The following is a 19414-nucleotide window of genomic DNA, read 5'->3' as shown; positions in this document are numbered from 1 at the left end:
ATCCTCAATGTCCCAAAAGATACAAGTCTTCTCCATCTCTCGCCATATCCTTCTCGGACGAGGACTATGCCCCAAACATCATACGAGGCCATCAAGATGCGCTGGTTATCACCGCCAAAATCGGTACTAACACAGTAAAAGAGATCCTTGTCGATAACGGTAGTTCTGTCGACATCCTCTATCATCACGCCTTAGCGCGAATGGATACAGGCGATAGAAAGCTAGAAAATACCCATTCACCTCTTTATGGCTTCACAGGTAATGAGGTAAAAGTGGTAGGGACAATTGACATGCTGGTGCTTTTCAGCACGATGTCTTGCCAAGTATGGACGATAGTTAAGTTCCACGTATTAAGTGAAACCTCAAGTCACAATGTCATACTAGGTCAAAAGACAATCTCGGCATTAGAAGCCATTACGTCGATCCCCCACAAAAAAATGAATTTCCCGACTGAGTTTGGAGTGGGAGAGATGTGTGACGACCAAGCTGTGTCAAGACAATGCTACTTCACTACCGTTGTGCATAAGAAGCAGGATAATGATACTCAATCCGTCGACGAAGTCGTTCAGATAGATCCTGGTAGCATCATCGACACCCCCAATGATCCTTCGTTCTCACATGTCGGTGAAACGGTCGAGGTTTTGATTGATGAAAATTCCCCTGGCAAAACGGTTAAAATTGGAAAAATTTTAAATCATCAGATAAAAGATGAATAAACGAGGTTGCTTCGAGAGTTCTCGGACATATTTGCATGGTCACCATCTGACATGCCTGGAAATCCAACCGACGTTGCAAGACTCTCTGCATGTCGACCGTCAAAAGTATCCTTTCAGACAAAAGATGCGGACTTTCTCGAAAGAAAAACGTCGAGCTATCGACGAAGAGCTTGATCGACTTTTAGTGGCTCGTTTTATCGAGCTAGTGAAATTTCCTACACGGATTGCTAATGTTGTCCTGGTTAAGAAAAGTAATGGAAAATGGAGAATGTGTGTTGATTAATTCGACCTCAACAGAGCATGCCCTAAGGATTATTATACTTTGTCAAATATAGCTCAACTTATCGACGCAATGGCTGGTCATGAACTGTTATCTTTCACGGATGCGTTCTCAGGCTATAATCAAATCAGGATGGATGATCAAGATTGGGAACAAACGGCGTTTATAACACATCGAGGTGTCTTCACATACTGAAACATGCTTTTTGGGTTGATCAATATCGGACCAACGTTTCAGCATATGATGGATAAAATATTTAAAAATCAGTTGGATCGAAACCTTGAGGTGTATGTCGACGATATGATAACAAAGTCAAAATTTTCAAGCGGTCATTCCCTCGACCTTCGAGAAACCTTTGAGAACGTTCGTCGTGATAACATGCAACTAAATCCGTTAAAATGTTCTTTTGCTCTAACATCTGGAAAATTCTTATGATTTCTTGTCTCCCAACGAGGAATCGAGGCTGACCCCTCACAAATAAAAGCTATATCTAAAATGAAAGACCCTTCGACCATTAAAGAGGTTCAACGCCTCACTGGATGTATAGCGGCCCTTCGTCGTTTCATACCACAAGCCTCTAAAAAATGCATTCTTTTCTTCAAGGTTATTAAAGAGGCTTCAAAGAACAAGAAGTTGATGTGGGATGATCAATGTAAATAAAGCTTCGAAACATTAAAAACTTTCCTCACAAGCCCACCAATTTTAGCCAGAGCATTAGTTCAAAGTTATAAAGTTCTAGTTATAACTATTAGTATTAAATTAGGATATTAGTTCAAATTATGATCATTTGTCGGAGTAGAACCTCAAGTTATGAGAGCATTAGTCCATTAAGTTCTTTTTAGGATTGCATTCCTTCTGAGCCGATCAAAACAACATATTTAGGACTAACACTTTGATTTTATCGGTCATTTCTATTCTTCAACTGGGATCAATGCACACTTCACATTCCTTCATTCCTTGGGTATTGAATCGTCTATTATTAATTCAACCATATGTTTTGGTTTAAATAATATTTTCTCTTCATTTTCGAGAATCTAGTCATGCCATAAACTCTAGCATACTAGAGAAATGATTAAAGCCATGACCATGACAACCATATAAATGATACCTTAACATTTTTTTACATAACCCTTTTAAGTACCTCCTAAATTTATTCTTATTTTTCCTCAATTGTCCTGTATTATTTTAAGTTGAAAGGGTTTATAATTGCATGGCATTTTATGTTGTTACTATAAATTATGTGTGTGACTGTGTGTGTAATGTGGTTGTTTGAGAAGATTTAGTGCATACAATTATTATTGCAGGGGTCACCGAAAGAAGAATAATTGATATTTTAGGAACTAACAAAATTATTTATCCATTTGTTGATATTAGTTCCCTTTCTATTGCATGTTAGCGGGTCTTTCTAATTAGATTTACAGTAATGGTGAAAACATACTTTCTGCTGATTAAATCGTGGTATTGATTATGGTTTACATTCGAAATATCCGTAAAAATGGTGATTTATATATAAAACCTGATATGTTGACATTAGTCTAAGTTTTTTTTTCTCAGGCAAAGGCTAATACGTCGTGAAGCTTTCTCGGAAGATGGCTTGAAGAAATTGTACTATCTGTCATATGGAAATGGATCAGAGCTAAGATGGTTAGCCCCCTTTATGCGGTGACCTCGTTTAGATTGTATTACATGTTGCACCTTGGAAGTTGAACAGAAGGCTTCATATGCATTGCACAATCTGTCATATGGAAATGGATCAGAGCTAAGATGGTTAGCCCTCTTTATGCGGTGATCTCGTTTAGACTGTATTACCCGTTGCACCTTGGAAGTTGAACAGAAGGCTTCATATGCATTGTACTATCTGTCATATGGAAATGGATCAGAGCTAAGATGGTTAGCCCCCTTTATGTGGTGACCTCGTTTAGACTGTATTACCCGTTGCACTTTGGAAGTTGAACAGAATGCTTCATATGCAGTTACCTTGTTGATCCCTGTGATTGCCTTTGCATCAGGATTTGCAACAGCAAGGTTCTGACCTTGCACATATCATACATTCGGTATTTACTCAACATATTAGATTTCACAAAACAAATGATTTTCGGTATATGAACATTTAATAGGTTACAGATATCGATTGGTACAATAAGACTAAGATTTATACAACCAAAAAAAACATTTACTTGAATAAATTTTATCGTAGTGCAAACAATATAACTTTGATCCATGGTGTGGCTGGGGATGTTTGTAAAAAATATAAATAAATGAACTGATAAAAAAAGGATGTGAGGGTTGGTAGAAGTCTAAAAGAGTGCCATGCAAACAAGTGTAACACCAATTTTTTCAAAGATATTAAGTAAATTCAACTATTTTTGTAACTTTCCAAATTTGTTTCTTCCTCAAAACATTATAATACTCCTAGAGGCAAGATAAATGTAGATCTTATACTCCTCGTATCCCGATTCGAGAGGGACATATCAGGCATATTTGGGTTTATTTTTGGTTTACCGTTTATTTTTATTCACTCTGGCGGTAACAAAATGAAAATATGTTGGGAACATTATTATAAACTAGCTTTATTACCCGTGCAGAGAACGGGCTAACTTTATTTATAAAAAAATGCTATTTTTTGTGTACTTTTACGATATTTGTGTGTTATTTCATACCATATTGTGTGGTTAATGTTAGAAAGACTATTGTAATGACAAACATCCTTAAATTTATATTGTGTCGCGAATGTAAAGTTTAGAGTGCACTATTATCATTAAAAATAATAATTTTCTATTAAGTCTCAATGATTTTTTCAACTGGAAATACCAAAAATATTATAATATTTAGGTGTCATGTTTATCAAAATATGGAGGCAAATTAGTAATCTTTTGCACGGTCGAACTCGAACTTCAAATTAATCGGCTCATAAGGTTCACGAGTCTTATCGAGCCGATATTATTTTTTAATAGAAATATATTTTTATCTAGATATTTAATATTTTATAATTTATTTTATTTTTTTATTTGAATCGAATTCGAGCATAACCTATCATATTTCGAGTTTTTGTCAATATTTTGGTGATATTGATTCAAGTTTTTATGCCGAACTTGAGGCTACCGGACTATTTACGACCCAAGTTTCATACTTGATTTAAGATTCGGGTGAAACCGAACTCGTGCTTGAGCTCAGACATTTTTAATCGAGTTCAAGTTAGGAAGTTTTCGACTCGGCTCGGCTTGATTATACCCTTAGTTGTTGTAAAGTTGGTATTTCGAAGTGAGTTAATTAACCAAGTATCCCAAGTCTCAATATTTAATAAATTATTATTAAATTGTAACATATTATCAATAAGTTAATATGGTAACATAATATCAACAAGTTATTTATTTAATATTTATAATTTTTTTAAAAATAAAAATAATAATTAAAATCACATGGTTGTACATAAGTATAAAGTTAGTATATTGTAGTGAGCTAATTACTCAAGTCTTAGAATAATTTTATTATATATCAATAATTTGATATTAGATCATATAGGTTTAGCCATCCAATATAAATAAACAAATATATAACACAATATTTGACGTTATCAAAATATAATCAAATGAGCCACTAATTAAATCGATTGAAGTCACATGTTTGAATATAGGTGTCACATGTTCAATTATACAAGGCAATAATATTTTTCCATATTTATTCAAATAAGGGCGTAAAATATTAATTTTGAATTATATGTTTTCCCTAAAAATTTGAACCTATCGAACTTTTTACAACCTGAATCTCGAGTTTTGAAATTTAAAACTCGGTTGAACTCGAGTTCATGCTCGAACCCGGATATTTTTAATCGAGTACGAGCTTGACAGTTTTCGACTCGACTCAGATTGATTATATCCTTAGTTGTTACATGAGTATAAAGTTAGTATGTCGATGTTAGTTAATTATCTGATTTTCGATAATTAATAAATTATTATATGGTAAGATATTATCAACAAGTTAATATGATAATATATTATCAACAAGAAGTTATTTATTGAATGTATAAATTAAAATAAATTATAATCACGTTGTTGCACATGAGTAAAGTTATTATATTTTAATCAGCTAATTACCCAAGTCTTAGAATAATTTTATTATATATAAATATTGAATTGTATAGGTTTAGTCACCCGAAATATAGAAAGAAGTATGTAACTCAATACTTGATTTTATTAAAATTTAACCAAATGAGCTTCTAGCTCAATTGGTTGAAGTCATATGTTTGTTATAAGTGTAAAGTTAGAATATTGAAATGAGTTATTCAATCTATGTTCTATATAAATATTAAAATAAATATAAAAGTTAATATAAGGCAGGATACCTCGTGTAAATAAATAAGTTCTAACTCAATACTCAATGTTATAAAAATTTAATCAAAATTGTCTCTGGGTTGGTTGACGTGTTTAATTTGCAAATAGTTGACATAGGTTCAATTCCTATCGTAAGGCAAGACACCTCGTGTAAATAAATAAGTTCTAACTGAGTACTTAATGTTATAAAAGTTTAACCAAAAGTATCGCTCAAGCGGTTGATGTGTTTAATTTGCAAATAGTTGGCATGGGTTTGATTCCTATTAACAACAACTATTTTTTATATTTATTAAAATACATGGCCAAAACAGTAATTTTGAATAAAATGTTTCCCCAAAAACTTGATGTTGCACTATTATAAAGATAATAGATTATTAAAAATATAAATTATAAAAATATTTTATTAGGCGATGATATATGACTAAGATTAATAAAGATGTACTTAAAAAATAGACAGATGATACAATAGAATAAATTATATATATAAGATATAAAGAGAATAGAGAAAACTAGAGAAAAATGATCATCCTTCTATTCACCCACCTTTCAACAAAGTATTAAAATCATGCCTCGTTAAAACCTTACTAGGAAAAACCCAGTGGGAAAAACCCCTAGTGAAGGAAAAAGAGTACATGTGTTGTACGAAATGTGATATAAAAGAAATATCATATCTCCTCCTCATTCCAATATATCTCGAAGTTTGCGCATTCCAATCTTGTGTACCACTTTCTCGAAGGAAGATGTAGGAAGCACTTTAATGAACATATCTGTTGGATTTTCACATGATCGAACCTGACAAACATCAATTTCACCTCTTTGCTGAAGTTCATGGGTAAAGAAGAACTCTGGATCAATGTGCTTTGTTTGATCTCCTTTAATATACCATTCTCTAGTCTGAGTGATACATGCTTCGTTATATTCGAATAGAACTGTAAGACCCCCTTCATTGGCTGAAAGACCACAAGATTCTCGAATATGGTGGACTAAAGACCTTAGCCACACGCACTCTCGACTTGCTTCATGAAGTGCTAGCAACTCAACATGATTTGAAGAAGTTGCTGCAAGAGACTGTTTTCTAGATCGCCACGTTATTACGGAATCACCATATGTGAATATGTAACATGTTTGTGATCTTCCTTTGTGGGGATCAGACCGATATCCTGCATCTGCATAACCAACTAATTCAACTCTTGAGTCTTTAGGATAAAACAAACCCAAATCCATTGTTCCTCGAAGATACTTGAATATTTATTTCACACCAGTCCAGTGTCTTCGAGTTGGAGCAGAACTATGTCTTGCCAATAAATTAACAGAAAATGAAATATCAGGATGTGTACAATTGGCAAGATACATTAGTGCGCTAATGACACTCAAATATGGTACTTCGGGATCAAGAAGTTCTTCTCCTTTTTCTCTTGGGCGAAATAGATCCTTTTTCTTTTCAAGTGAGCGAACAACCATGGGTGTACTCACATGATATGATTTATCCATAATAAATCTTTTAAGGATCTTTTCAATATATGAGGACTGGTGGACAAAGATTCTTTTAGATAAATGCTCAACCTGAAAACCATGACATAACTTTGTTTTTCCCAAGTCTTTCATTTCAAATTCACTTTTCAAATTACCAATCGTCTCATGGAGTTCATCTGGAGTTCCAATGATGTTTAAATCATCATCGTAGATAACAATGATAGTAAACCCCAATTTTGTCCTTTTAATAAAAACACATGGACATATTACATTATTAGAATATCCATCTTTCAAAAGGTATTCACTGAGACGATTGTACCACATACGACCCGATTGTTTCAATCCGTATAATGATATAATGATCTTTACAATTTAATTGAGTAAATCTCTCGGGGTCTTGAACTATATGCTTCAAGCATTTTTAATCCAGCAGGGATCTTCACGTAAATGTCACTATCGAGTGACCCATACAAGTAGGCAGTCACAACATCCATTAAATTCATTCAGAGCCCTTCTAGAATTGATAAACTTATCAAAAATCTATATGTTGTTGCATCCATTACCGGGGAATAAGTTTATTCGTAATCGATTCCCGGTCTTTGTGAGAAGCCTTGAGCAACAAGGCGTACCTTGTATCTCACAATTTCATTTTTTCTCATTTCTTTTACGCACAAATACCCATCTATATCCAACGGGTTTTACACTTGCAGGTGTTTGGACAATAGGTCCAAAAACTTGGCGTTTTTCAATTGATTTCAATTATGCTTCAATAGCTTCTTTCCACTTTGGCCAATCATTTCTTCTTTTACATTCATAGATCGATCTAGACTTATGATCCTCGATTTCCTCAGAAATGTCAAGTGCAGCTGCATATGCAAATATATCATCCATGACAATTTTTTTATGTTCCACCTCTTTCCTGAAATAATATAATTTATCGAGATCTCTTCATTATCAACAATTTCAGGTGTTTGATCATCCTTGGAAGACGTCTCTTCAGTGATCAAATTTTTCTTTTCTCTCTAGTTTTCTCTATTCTCTTTATATCTTATATATATAATTTATTCTATTGTATCACGTTATAAGCACGAATGTTAAGAAGATCTGTCATCAACCGGGTGTGGCAAAAGGAGAAGTTGGTTTAGCAGATTACAAGATTTTCTTTATAACACAAGTACTAGGTGATCATTACTTCTGGTCTCTACATAAGGTACCATAACACTCAAGTTTATATAGTAAGGTTCAGTTCCTGTTGAATTTGGTTGAGTTGTTTGTATCGTAATTGTATTATCATTATGTGACATCTTTCGAGCTTGCACAATAATATGTACTTGTTTTAATAGTTAAAAGGATATATTGTTCTTGTGCATGCATATCCATAAAGGTCATGTCATGTTTACTAAGATAGGTGTTTCCTATATTATTTTTAGTTTACTTTGTTTCGGTTGCAATTGGATGATCTTTATGTGCTTGTTTTGTGTCTGATTCTTGTATATTTTGTATCTGATTCATTATTCATCGGAATTTATTGAGCTTATACTCGTTGTAAAGTTTTTTTTGATTATCTACAATTTTCCTTCTTTGCGGTTTTTTTTTCAAAATCTGCTTATAAGTATGACAAAATCAGCATTTTGTGTAATCTTCAGGATGATATGCAGTGACTTCTAAAATTCATATTAAATCGAATATTAGTTCAAATATTATGAGTCATACAATTCTGGAAATATCTTTTCAATATCTACCTTTTGTCTTTACATTCCATTACCATATACCGCGATTTCGATGTCTTAAATATCAAAATACTATCATAATTAGGAGCTGATTCTGATTCTACAGTCCACAAATATATGTTTATTGAATTCATTACTTGTTCATTTTCAACAAGCCTTACCATTATGGAAAGGTCCCGGAATTTTCTACATTTTTCGTATTTTATACTTTTTCAGATAAAATCATCTTCATAGAGTAAATTGGTATTCTTTGAAACTGATCAGATTTGACTTTATCATAATTAGTCATTTTATACAGTAGATTGCATTCAATGTACCAATAGATTGAATTAAATACACCATCATCATGTTATATTATCATGCATTTTTAAATATAATGCATATGTGCTTTCCTTGTATATTTTTAAATATTGAGTGAATGTGCTTATTATAAAAGTGTTAACGAAGCATGCACACGAAAGAGAACCAATTTGAGATACAACAGAAATTCATGAGCATGAATTTATGCAATGTTCAGGACCTGAGGCAAGAGGTTCAGGGCCTGATGATGTGCCATGAAATAAGTTTCTTCAATGTTCAGGATCTGAGGTTGGAAGCACAGGACCTGATGGTGTGCTGAAAAGTTTCTGCAATGTTCTGGGCCTGAGATTGGAAGATCAGGACCTGATGGTATGCTGAAAACGTTTCTGCAATGTTCAGGGCCTGAGACTAGATGTTCAGGACCTGAGATGCTGAAAAGTTTTGGTTTGTTCAGGGTCTGAACTGGAAGCCAATTGCTAAAACTATATAACATGTATATCCTTAATGATAACATAATTTAGTACTCTTAATTACTTTGATCTCTTAAAAAAATGGAGAATAGAGAAAACTAGAGAGAAAAGATCATCATTTTATTCACCCACCTTTCAACAAAGTACATAGAGTAGTGTTTATATAGGCTATACAAGTTAAAGTTATCAAGGAATTGTAAAGCCAAAGGTCTACATGTTTAATACCAGGGGAACCAACAGTTGACATAAATTTATGTAATTCAAGAGTCATCCAATTAATTACATAACAACAGATGGAAAAAAATTTAGCAGGGAAGAACTAAATTGTATGCGTCTCATTAAAAGTTTGCACACAGAGGTCAATACAGTTGAAGTAGGAACATCAAACTAAAAAAACAGTAATAAACAGATACTAAAAGAAGCTCCAAATGATAAACATGTTCCGTAATCTTACATAGCCTGAAGTGTTTCAAGTTATATCTGCTCAGTTCAGGATTTAACTTTCTGGATACACCAAGCTTGGCAAGAGAGTCTTCCTCATTCAAGTATCACCTTAAGAGATACAAAATAATTTAATCTCATATCAACAATTATTATTCCAAAGAATTTGAATTGTATTTTTCTGATAATACAGTAATAATTGCTTCCCTCGAGTAAGAGGGAACAAGAATGCCAAACATTTAATTGAATCATCTTAAATACCGATAAGGGATTTATAATTAATATCTATAAAAAACACAACCCAAAAACATTTGATTGCAGCAGAACATACTTCCAATATCAGAATAAAATTACATATAAACCTATAAGATAGATAAAATATTTGATTCATCATTTACCCAAATAGACTTCGCGAATAATATCAATGACAATATCAATTAAACCCACAAAATAAAAAACATTAAAAAAACATAAGCCCAAAAAAATATGATTGTAGCAGAGCATATCACTTTTTGCTTGTTTAGAATGAAAGATGAACTACTTGTAACATTAACATTACTAAATGTGCAAAATTCAGGGAACTGAGAAAACAAAATGGTACTGAACTACTGGGATAACTGGAGAAGATATCATTCAAACATTCAATGATTTATCTAATCATCCTCCTCTTCATCATCATCAGCTCCGGCAGCATTATTAAGGGCATTCAAGCGCTCAATCAACTTGTTCTTCCTTTCATCATATGTAAGTTTCTTCAAGTTGTACCTGCACCATACATTCACATAGTTACCAACAAAAATTAAGTCAGATGTAGCAAAATCCCACTACACAACTGCAACTCTGTATGAATGGTTCAATATTATCAAGGGGAAGAATGGTAGCACAATAGCAGAAACCAGAAACCATGACACTGGGAATAAACTAGCATTATTTAATTTTTTAGCTCATTGAAACTAGGATTTTTCAAGCAAGCTGTCTAGGAAGATTATAATATTCTGCTGAAAGATTAGGATTATTAACAAGTCAACAAGAAACAAAGAATAGTACTAAAAAGTAACTGTTATGAATAATGCTTTGAACAGCTTATTAGCTCGCATACCTCTTGTGCTCCTTGGGTTGCTGTTTGTCAGACTTCTTAACTGTTGGATCTGCACGGATTGCTGCATGAACTTTCTTGTAAAGCTCTTCAATATTATCTGCATCAATTCCTTTCTTAGCATATAATGAGAAGTGAGTTTGATATTTCTCGGGTTCATCTTCAATCAGTGTCTGCAAGGAAAATTAAGATATAGTCACTAACGATAGTGCAAGTACGATTAGAATCGATCAGAATGAATGATCCTCACCCTCATGTATGCAGCAACATGGCCACCATAGATATACTTGTGGTGAACCTCAGCATCAAGCTGTTTAGAATCTTTTGAGTAGCCAGCAAATCTTTTTTCACTGTGAGGAATGTCAAGGCCACCATCCAAAGCACCCTACAATTAACTGAATAAGTTCTAGTACATAAGCACAAACATGAGCAACTAACATGCTAAACAAATACCAAACTACTTGTACATCAGAGGTGCACTTTATAATTGAAACCTGAGTTACATACAATAATGCATGCTGGCATTTAGTACATACAAGCATATACTAGGACTCCCCGTCAGTGGATACAATGATATTTCAACACAAAAAACAGTAAAAATTGTATGACCATAATTAATACCATTTAAATTAGTTTTAATAAATAACATTACTTGTGGAAGCAACAAGAAAAAATGTTGCATTTTAGCATCATCTCCGAAATTGTAAACTGTTACCAATTCGTATCAAGAGATGCAATATTACTGTGAAAAAAAGAATGAGGAGGCTTGTGACGAAAAACATTAAAACTTAATGTTTTTTTATATGCCATCACATACCTTAAGAGCACCGAAGACACGATTTCCTGTAGTAGTCCTCAAAAGACCAACATCAAGTAAAGCCCGGAAGGGTCTCCGGCTCTCTGCCGGTTCAACTGAATAATCCTCCCCAGTTGCCTGAAAGACAGATTTATAAAGAATCAAGATACTGTAATTTAAAATTTCAACAGCAGTAAATATTATTCAGATACTATTAATGAAAAGTAACAGTCTCACCTCAACATTGCCCTCGTACTCATCATCCATTTCAAGCTTTTTCAAAACACGTCGGGCTAAGAGAAGTCCCGTGCAGTAAGCTGATAGATAGTTTAATGGCATGTTAATGACATAGCTGACAGCGTGTCAAATTTAACAGATAGTTGTACCCGTTAGCCAGTTCCATATATATCTTATTATCATGCTTATACTATCATCAAAATTAAGATAAGTCCTCTACAAGTACAAGTACATAGTCTACATTGCTGCGGCATCTCATTACTAAGCTATGTTACTCGGACTCGGCTAGAAGAATCCGACATGGACACATGTCCAAGTATCGGACTCGGCAACATTTTGAAAAATTTACATGTTTTTGGCCTAAAATAAGTGTCCAAGTCCGAGTGTCCATGTCCGAGTGTCGAGTGTCCGACACGGGTACTCCAAGGTAAAATGAAGAGTCCGAGTAACATAGTTACTAAGTGTCAATCAATCTACTGATCACCCTGCCTCCAGCCATTGTCTTCTGTCAGCTATGTGAATGTACCATTATCATGTATAAATTGGCATGAATGTTATAATAAGTTCTTGGTTTGAGACTACTCATAACTACATGCCATCTACCTCTACTGTGCCCAAGACTCAGGATATTGTTTCCCTACCTTAACAAGTTCCATAGTTTGATTCCTTCAGTTTGCAAAAGTTAAAGCTAAACACTATTAAAAAATAAACCATAATGAAATTTTCTTATACCTGCAGCATAATTTGTAAGACCTACTTCAAGGCCGTATCGAGGAAGCTCATGTGAATAAGCTGCTGCAAGAACCATATCCCCAGCAATGGTAGCAGAGATTATCTGTGCAGTGATATCCTTGTTTGTCTAAAAGCTATATTAAGGATGAACTCATACATATAAAAAGGTTAAGCTACTATCTCGAGATTGTGATGGCAAAAGAAATTGTAATTTGCAGACACGCCTACACTAGATATGATGCCAAACGAAAACTTGGATGAGGACAACATATAATTGCAACTTGCGGAAATAAATTAAACACAGGACTACAATTTCATACAAACAGTATTAAGGATACAAATCGCACAACAAAACGGTACTTGGGAGTGTTGTACTTGTTCTTGTCCTGATTGATCAAGCGAATCCTGGCACGGTAATCGGTTTTTCCCTCTACAAAAACACAGTCCATCAGTAAAAACATTTAAAGATATACTAAAACCTACTTAAACCAAATCTATAAACCGATACAAATAAAACATCTCAATGTTTACCTCGCCTTCTCTTAAACTTAACCTGAAACCTCTTGAAGTAAGCCCTCGGTTTGTTAGCTTTCACAAACACCTGAATAACCAATATTAACATAAGCATACTTTAAATCCAACTAACACTACTAAATATCAGCCAAAACTCTGAACCTAGATTACACGCAATATCAAGAAATTGAACATAACCGGATACATGAACAAATTAACATAACCGGATACACAAACTAATTACGAAAAACTTCACATTACGTACAAGTCACAGGCATACTTCAAATCCAGCTAAAAACACTATATATTAACAAAAACTCCGAATTAAAATTACACGCAATCTCGAGAAATACTATACAACCAGATACATAAACTTAAAATGCACAAGTCAGGCATGCTTCAAATCCAGCTAAAAACACTATATATCAACAAAAACTCTGAATTAAAATTAACCGCAATCTCGAGAAATGTTACATAACCAGATACATAAACAAATTAAGACGTATATATCACAGGCATACTTCTAATCCAGCTTAAAACACTACATAATAACAAAAACTCCGAATTAAAATTACACGCAATCTCGAGAAATGCTATACAACCAGATACATAAACTTAAAATGCACAAGTCAGGCATGCTTCAAATCCAGCTAAAAACACTATATATCAACAAAAACTTCGAATTAAAATTAACCGCAATCTCGAGAAATGTTACATAACCAGATACATAAACAAATTAAGACGTATATATCACAGGCATACTTCTAATCCAGCTTAAAACACTACATAATAACAAAAACTCCGAATTAAAATTACACGCAATCTCGAGAAATGCTATACAACCAGATACATAAACTTAAAATGCACAAGTCAGGCATGCTTCAAATCCAGCTAAAAACACTATATATCAACAAAAACTCCGAATTAAAATTAACCGCAATCTCGAGAAGTGCTACATAATCAGATACATAAACAAATTAAGACGTACAAGTCACAGGCATACTTCAAATCCAGCTTAAAACACTACATATTAACGAAAACTCTGAATTTAAATTACACCAAAATATAACAATTACATAACACAACAATCACATATTCTAGTCCTGGAAATTAAAAAAATACATAAAAAAATTAAAATGATGAATTTTTACAATTAAATCTATACGTACAACTGAAAAATGCATACATAATATATGAATTAACATAACAATAAGAGTGTTTACCATTGTTGCGCTAGTTGAGTATGGAGAGAGGCTGCGAAGAAGCTAGGGTTTTAGCGAGAGGAGATGAGAATATATGCCTACTGAATTGGGCTTTGGGAACAGGAAGGACCAATGGGCTGTTTCTGGTTACCGTCAACCGGCCCAGATAAATAAACACTAAGCTAGGGCTTGCTCCCCGTTATTAAGCCAAAGTATTTTTATCCCAAAGATAAGACAGTTTTGGAGGTAGATTATGTAAAATTTATATTTATCGCCACTTGTTTTCGTTTCTTTTAAAAACTATTTAGAATTGTAAGTGAAACCATTTAACTTAGCTTTCACCCTTTTTAAAACTCAGGAGTAAGGGATTAGGTATATAATTTATATTCCACAATTTTGAGTTCCCTTCTAATTTTCACTCTTTTTATTATTTTTCGGTAATTTTGTTATTATCGGTAATATAATGGATTTTAGTTTTTAATTGTCTTCATTTAAAAATTGGAATAAAAAGAAACAAATAATACATAAAAAAATCTTAAATTTATAATATACTAAATTGCATTTTATGTATTTCATGGTTTATAATTTCGCACGTTGAATGTCAAAACATATCAACATTTGTTGCCTAATTATTTGATAGCGACTCGTTTAACTCTTCTTATTCAATCTTATACAATGTGCATATGTCTCTTTATTTAAAGATGATCAAGTTCTGCGCAGTTTTTAGGGATCATGAAGTCAATATATGCTTGATTTCTTATTATGAGGCTCGATATTAGTTTTCGAACGACTTTTAAAATTAACTCCAACTTATGTTCGATTGAGAAAAACCTAGATATGTGGCTTAGTCATGAAAGTTAAATGCTCGATTATGATTTCGGTACTTTACGGATGAAGCATCTCCTCGATCGATTATAACTTTCTGATACCAGTTGTCTCCCCTGTTCGTAAACGTATGTATATAGTCATGACTTACAGCAAATATTAAGGCGCGTCCTCATCCTCGAAAAAGGATAACCCACTAGACTGCATGTATGCAAGTGCAAGGTGTGAGATACACCCAAACGTGCCACTGTGTAATGCTGCAAAATTAACTTAAAAATATTATTTGCTTCTCTACAACAGTCCAATTTATCAATTCGTTAGTGTCGGTCTTGTTGTTGTATATGTATTTTACGATTTTTTTCATTATTGCTTTCAATGATTAAGAGCACTTCCATAAATTAACAAGGTTGGATCATTTTATTGTTCAGTAATTCATCATTCAAGTAACAGACATAACTACTTTCATTCTATTGATATCACGATCTTTTTTGTTAGGTCTGAAGTGAAACCCTCTGTCGTTACGTCTTTCTCCACCATAGTTGAAACAAGGTAGTCGTCTCACAACCATTAGTCGATTAACATAATCTGCAATTTAACATAATACAAACGTTTATGTTGTTTGTTTTGACCATGTACTAGATGATGTATGAACCCCATTGAGAAGTTTGTTGGTATAAATAATTGTTAGAATAGTCTGGTGGATGCTAAGGGTTGAATGTATATTATTCTTATCTATATTATCTCAGAATTGTTCATGACTCATGCTTTTGGTTTTAATCTAATAAAATGATGTTGATTTGAGACAAAAAAATACAACCCGGTTTGCCGCAATGGATCAGAACATACCTTTGTTATCTACAAGACATTGTCAAAGTAAGTTATTCTCTTAAAAAGAACCGCTTTTTGTTGTATGATGCAAATTCTGAGAAAAAGTAGCAAAAACTCAAGGTGTTTCTGTTTAAAGTTCGATGAAATTGTGAAAACCTTTGTTAGCATTTTCTCCCGGTTTTCAAAATACACAATCTTTTGTTGATCCAAACAAAACCAAGCATTTTTTAAGCAACAAATCAGAGTTCAAAGAATCTAAAGCCCAACACTTTCCATATTATATCACATTCATTTAAGTGATTCTAAAACCCAATTTGGGGTTTAATGAACCCTGAAATATTAAAAAGTGGTAAAATACTTGAGTCCACGTGGAGATGTAGATTGCCCCTCCTGAAAACGAGCATCAAATTAAGGGACAGGGGTGTGAGTGGGAGGAAGAGTGGAAAATCTCTCCCATGCCCATAACTACAATAATATAAGACAATCGGATACCGCACCAATGTCCTTCTTACTTGTCTTGCATAGCTCCCTATACAAATATGCAAGAAGTGCAGCCCCCCAAAAAAAATCCCAACATCTGTCTAGGTCACGATAAAAATGCAAAAGCATGGGATGGAAGAGACCTCCCGGATGATCAGTAAATAATACACCACCTCACAGATGAACTAAATAACACAACACTTGAAACCGAATTTTAGATGCTGATGCATCATGTGGTAAATGGGGTGGAACACGTGAAGAAATAAAGGTCAAACGAACTCTTTATCCATTCATGTCTTTTTTCGGATCGGGAGTGCTGCCAAATATCTCACCAATATAAGTAGGCCAAGTCATATTAGGGTCAGGGGTGACATCAGAAATAACAGCATCACCATCAACAGGAAATCATAAAAGAATAGCTACATCCTGCAGAGTAATAGTGACATCTCCTATATGCAAGTGAAATGTATGAATCTCTGGCCGTCATTTCTCAACAAGAGCTGATATAAGACTCCAATCAAGCTGTAAAGATGCTACCCGACTACACTATAAAAACCAGTAGCCTGAAGCAAAGGAACCATACGAACATCTAGCGGTGGAAGATCATCTTGATTATTAGGTTTTTTACGCTGACACTTCAACATATCATCACCCCCTAACCTCCAAATATCAGAAGATCTATGTGAATCCTGAAGATGAAGAAGGATATGGTTAACAGGGCCTGGATGCACATCCTGCAAACATATACATGTACAAGTTAAAATCAACATCAATGTTAACAAGTAACTGTAGGAAATAGCCTTATTTGTTCCATAATTAAAGGAACATAATATGTCTTTAGGCTATAATTTAGGCTGTATTTATGGTAGTTAGTTCCTTATTTCTCTAGATTGTTTGTGTATAAATGGGAGCCTCCCTTCAATAAATTAATATATGAAAAAAGGTATTCAATACCAACAACATGATTCCGCATATTTTCTTCATGATATCAGAGCCCTAAGGTTTGACTTGGGATTCAGGTTGATGAACCAGAAACCATAACACAATCAGCCGAAACACAATTAGTCTCTATGGAACAAATGTTCCAATTATTTCAGAAACTACACAAAAATTCAAACCTCCCAGAAACCGGAATACCACAAACGGTATGTGTTGCCGAGAAACTTTCGCTAATTACACCAAATGGTGCAAATAATTGCATATTGCTATTGGTGGTCGAGGTAGGCTCAACCAAATCACAGCCAATCTCGTTTCACCAAATGACCCTGAGTACCAATAGTGGGCTCAAAAGGACTCGACCGTCTTATCTTGGATCATTGAAAACATTAATGGAGATCTTGTGAACCAATTTATGGATTGCAAGACTGCCCGGGAACTATGGAAGGGAATTGAAACTCTCCTTAGCAATGGGAGATACGAGCTCCAGATCCATGATCTAAGCTCAAAGGCAGCAACTATGAGACAAGGGAAGGACACTATAGAAGTTTATTTTAGTAAGCTAAACACTCTGTGGAAGGAATGCCCAACCCCACGAAGTGTGCAGAGGACATTACTTCAATTAATTCCTTCATACAAAGACAAAGATTGTACTAATTTCTGGCCGGAGTAAGTGATACTCTAGACAAAGAAAAGAGGGATATATTGCATCAAGATCCACTACCCACCCTTGACGCAGCCTACGCATTTATACGACGGGAGATTGCACGTCGCGACATAATGGCCAGCGACTCATCATTGGGATGAGAACCATCAGAGATTGGTAGTGGGCTCCTCGTGAAACGCATGTCGGAATCCTCGTCATTCCGGTGAGAGGATAAAACCCAGCTCAAGTGCAACCATTGTGGTGGTACGAAACACATCAAGGAGGGATGTTTCAAAATTATTGGGTATCCAGAATGGTGGGATGACCTGAAGCAGAGGAAGACCGCCTCTAAGGCTATGATTTCCCGGATCGACGGCAAGGCCAACCTAACTGTGGGTGGTCCAGATGGTAACAACAACATCCCCCTCACAACAGCGCTACATTCATACTAGGCAGCAGGTACAGTCCGTGAAAGTGAAGTCACCGAAAATCAAAATTCTTTGGGCCTCTTGTGCAACCAATATCCAATCCATGGATTTTTTATTGTGGGGCCACCGATACAATGACCTATAATTCTTATGATATTGTGTCCTCCAACAACACTCATTGTACCCAAATCCAAACTGCAAACGGAGTATATATACCCATTACCCAGGCCGGAACTGTGGATGTTACCTCAAATATCCATTTACAGAACTATCTCTTAATTCATAATCTTACTCATAAGCTTTTATTTGTTAGCCAGTTAACTGGGGAACTTAACTGTACCATTCTGATGACATCATCTGGTTGTGTTGTGCAGGATGCTCAGACGGGAAGGATCATTGGGCATGGTAATGAACAATGAAGATTATACTATGTGAATGAAGTGACTCAAAACGGTAACGCTTTGCTTGTTCATGGATCACCAGAACATCAACTCTGGATGTGGCACCGTCGGCTAGGTCACCCCTCCACAGGTTATCTCAAACGATTATTTCCCTCTTTAAAGAATATTGATGTAGATTTGAACTGTGAAACATGTGTTTTAGCTAAAAGCCATAAGCACTCATATTATCCTAATGTGACTCATAGTACTCAACCGTTTGCCTTGATTCATTCGGATGTATGGGGAGCGGCTCCAGATTTTACCTTTCATAATTTTTCATATTTTGTTTTATTTGTGGATGATTGTACTCGTATGAGTTGGGTGTATTTTTTAAAACACAAGTCTGAAGTATTTGATGTCTTTGTTAAATTCTACCACATGATTTGTACTCAGTTTAGAGCTCAACCAAAAATTCTACGATCTGACAATGGGGGAGAATATGTTACCTTGAACATGAAACAGTTCATTATTGACCATGGCCTCCTCCACCAAACTACTTGCCCTTACACACCTC

General features: G+C 34.5%; 1 protein-coding gene across 1 annotated transcript; it reads right to left on the bottom strand.

The window, feature by feature from the left end:
* Positions 1 to 10157: 10157 nt before the first annotated feature.
* Positions 10158 to 14426, bottom strand: LOC141659550 (large ribosomal subunit protein uL18-like). Its single transcript, XM_074466469.1, has 9 exons — positions 14339 to 14426; positions 13134 to 13203; positions 12941 to 13032; positions 12603 to 12729; positions 11871 to 11950; positions 11655 to 11771; positions 11088 to 11222; positions 10841 to 11010; positions 10158 to 10506 (listed from the first exon to the last, which is right to left on the bottom strand). The coding sequence occupies exons 1-9, from the start codon at positions 14339 to 14341 to the stop codon at positions 10395 to 10397; spliced, it is 906 nt and encodes a 301-aa protein (XP_074322570.1). The 5' UTR covers positions 14342 to 14426; the 3' UTR covers positions 10158 to 10394.
* Between the last annotated feature and the right edge of the window lie 4988 nt (positions 14427 to 19414).

This window comes from Apium graveolens, chromosome 5 (genome assembly GCF_009905375.1).
Source record: "Apium graveolens cultivar Ventura chromosome 5, ASM990537v1, whole genome shotgun sequence".
In the NCBI taxonomy this organism is placed as follows: domain Eukaryota; kingdom Viridiplantae; phylum Streptophyta; class Magnoliopsida; order Apiales; family Apiaceae; genus Apium; species Apium graveolens.
This window is presented reverse-complemented; position numbering and strand designations above follow the sequence as displayed.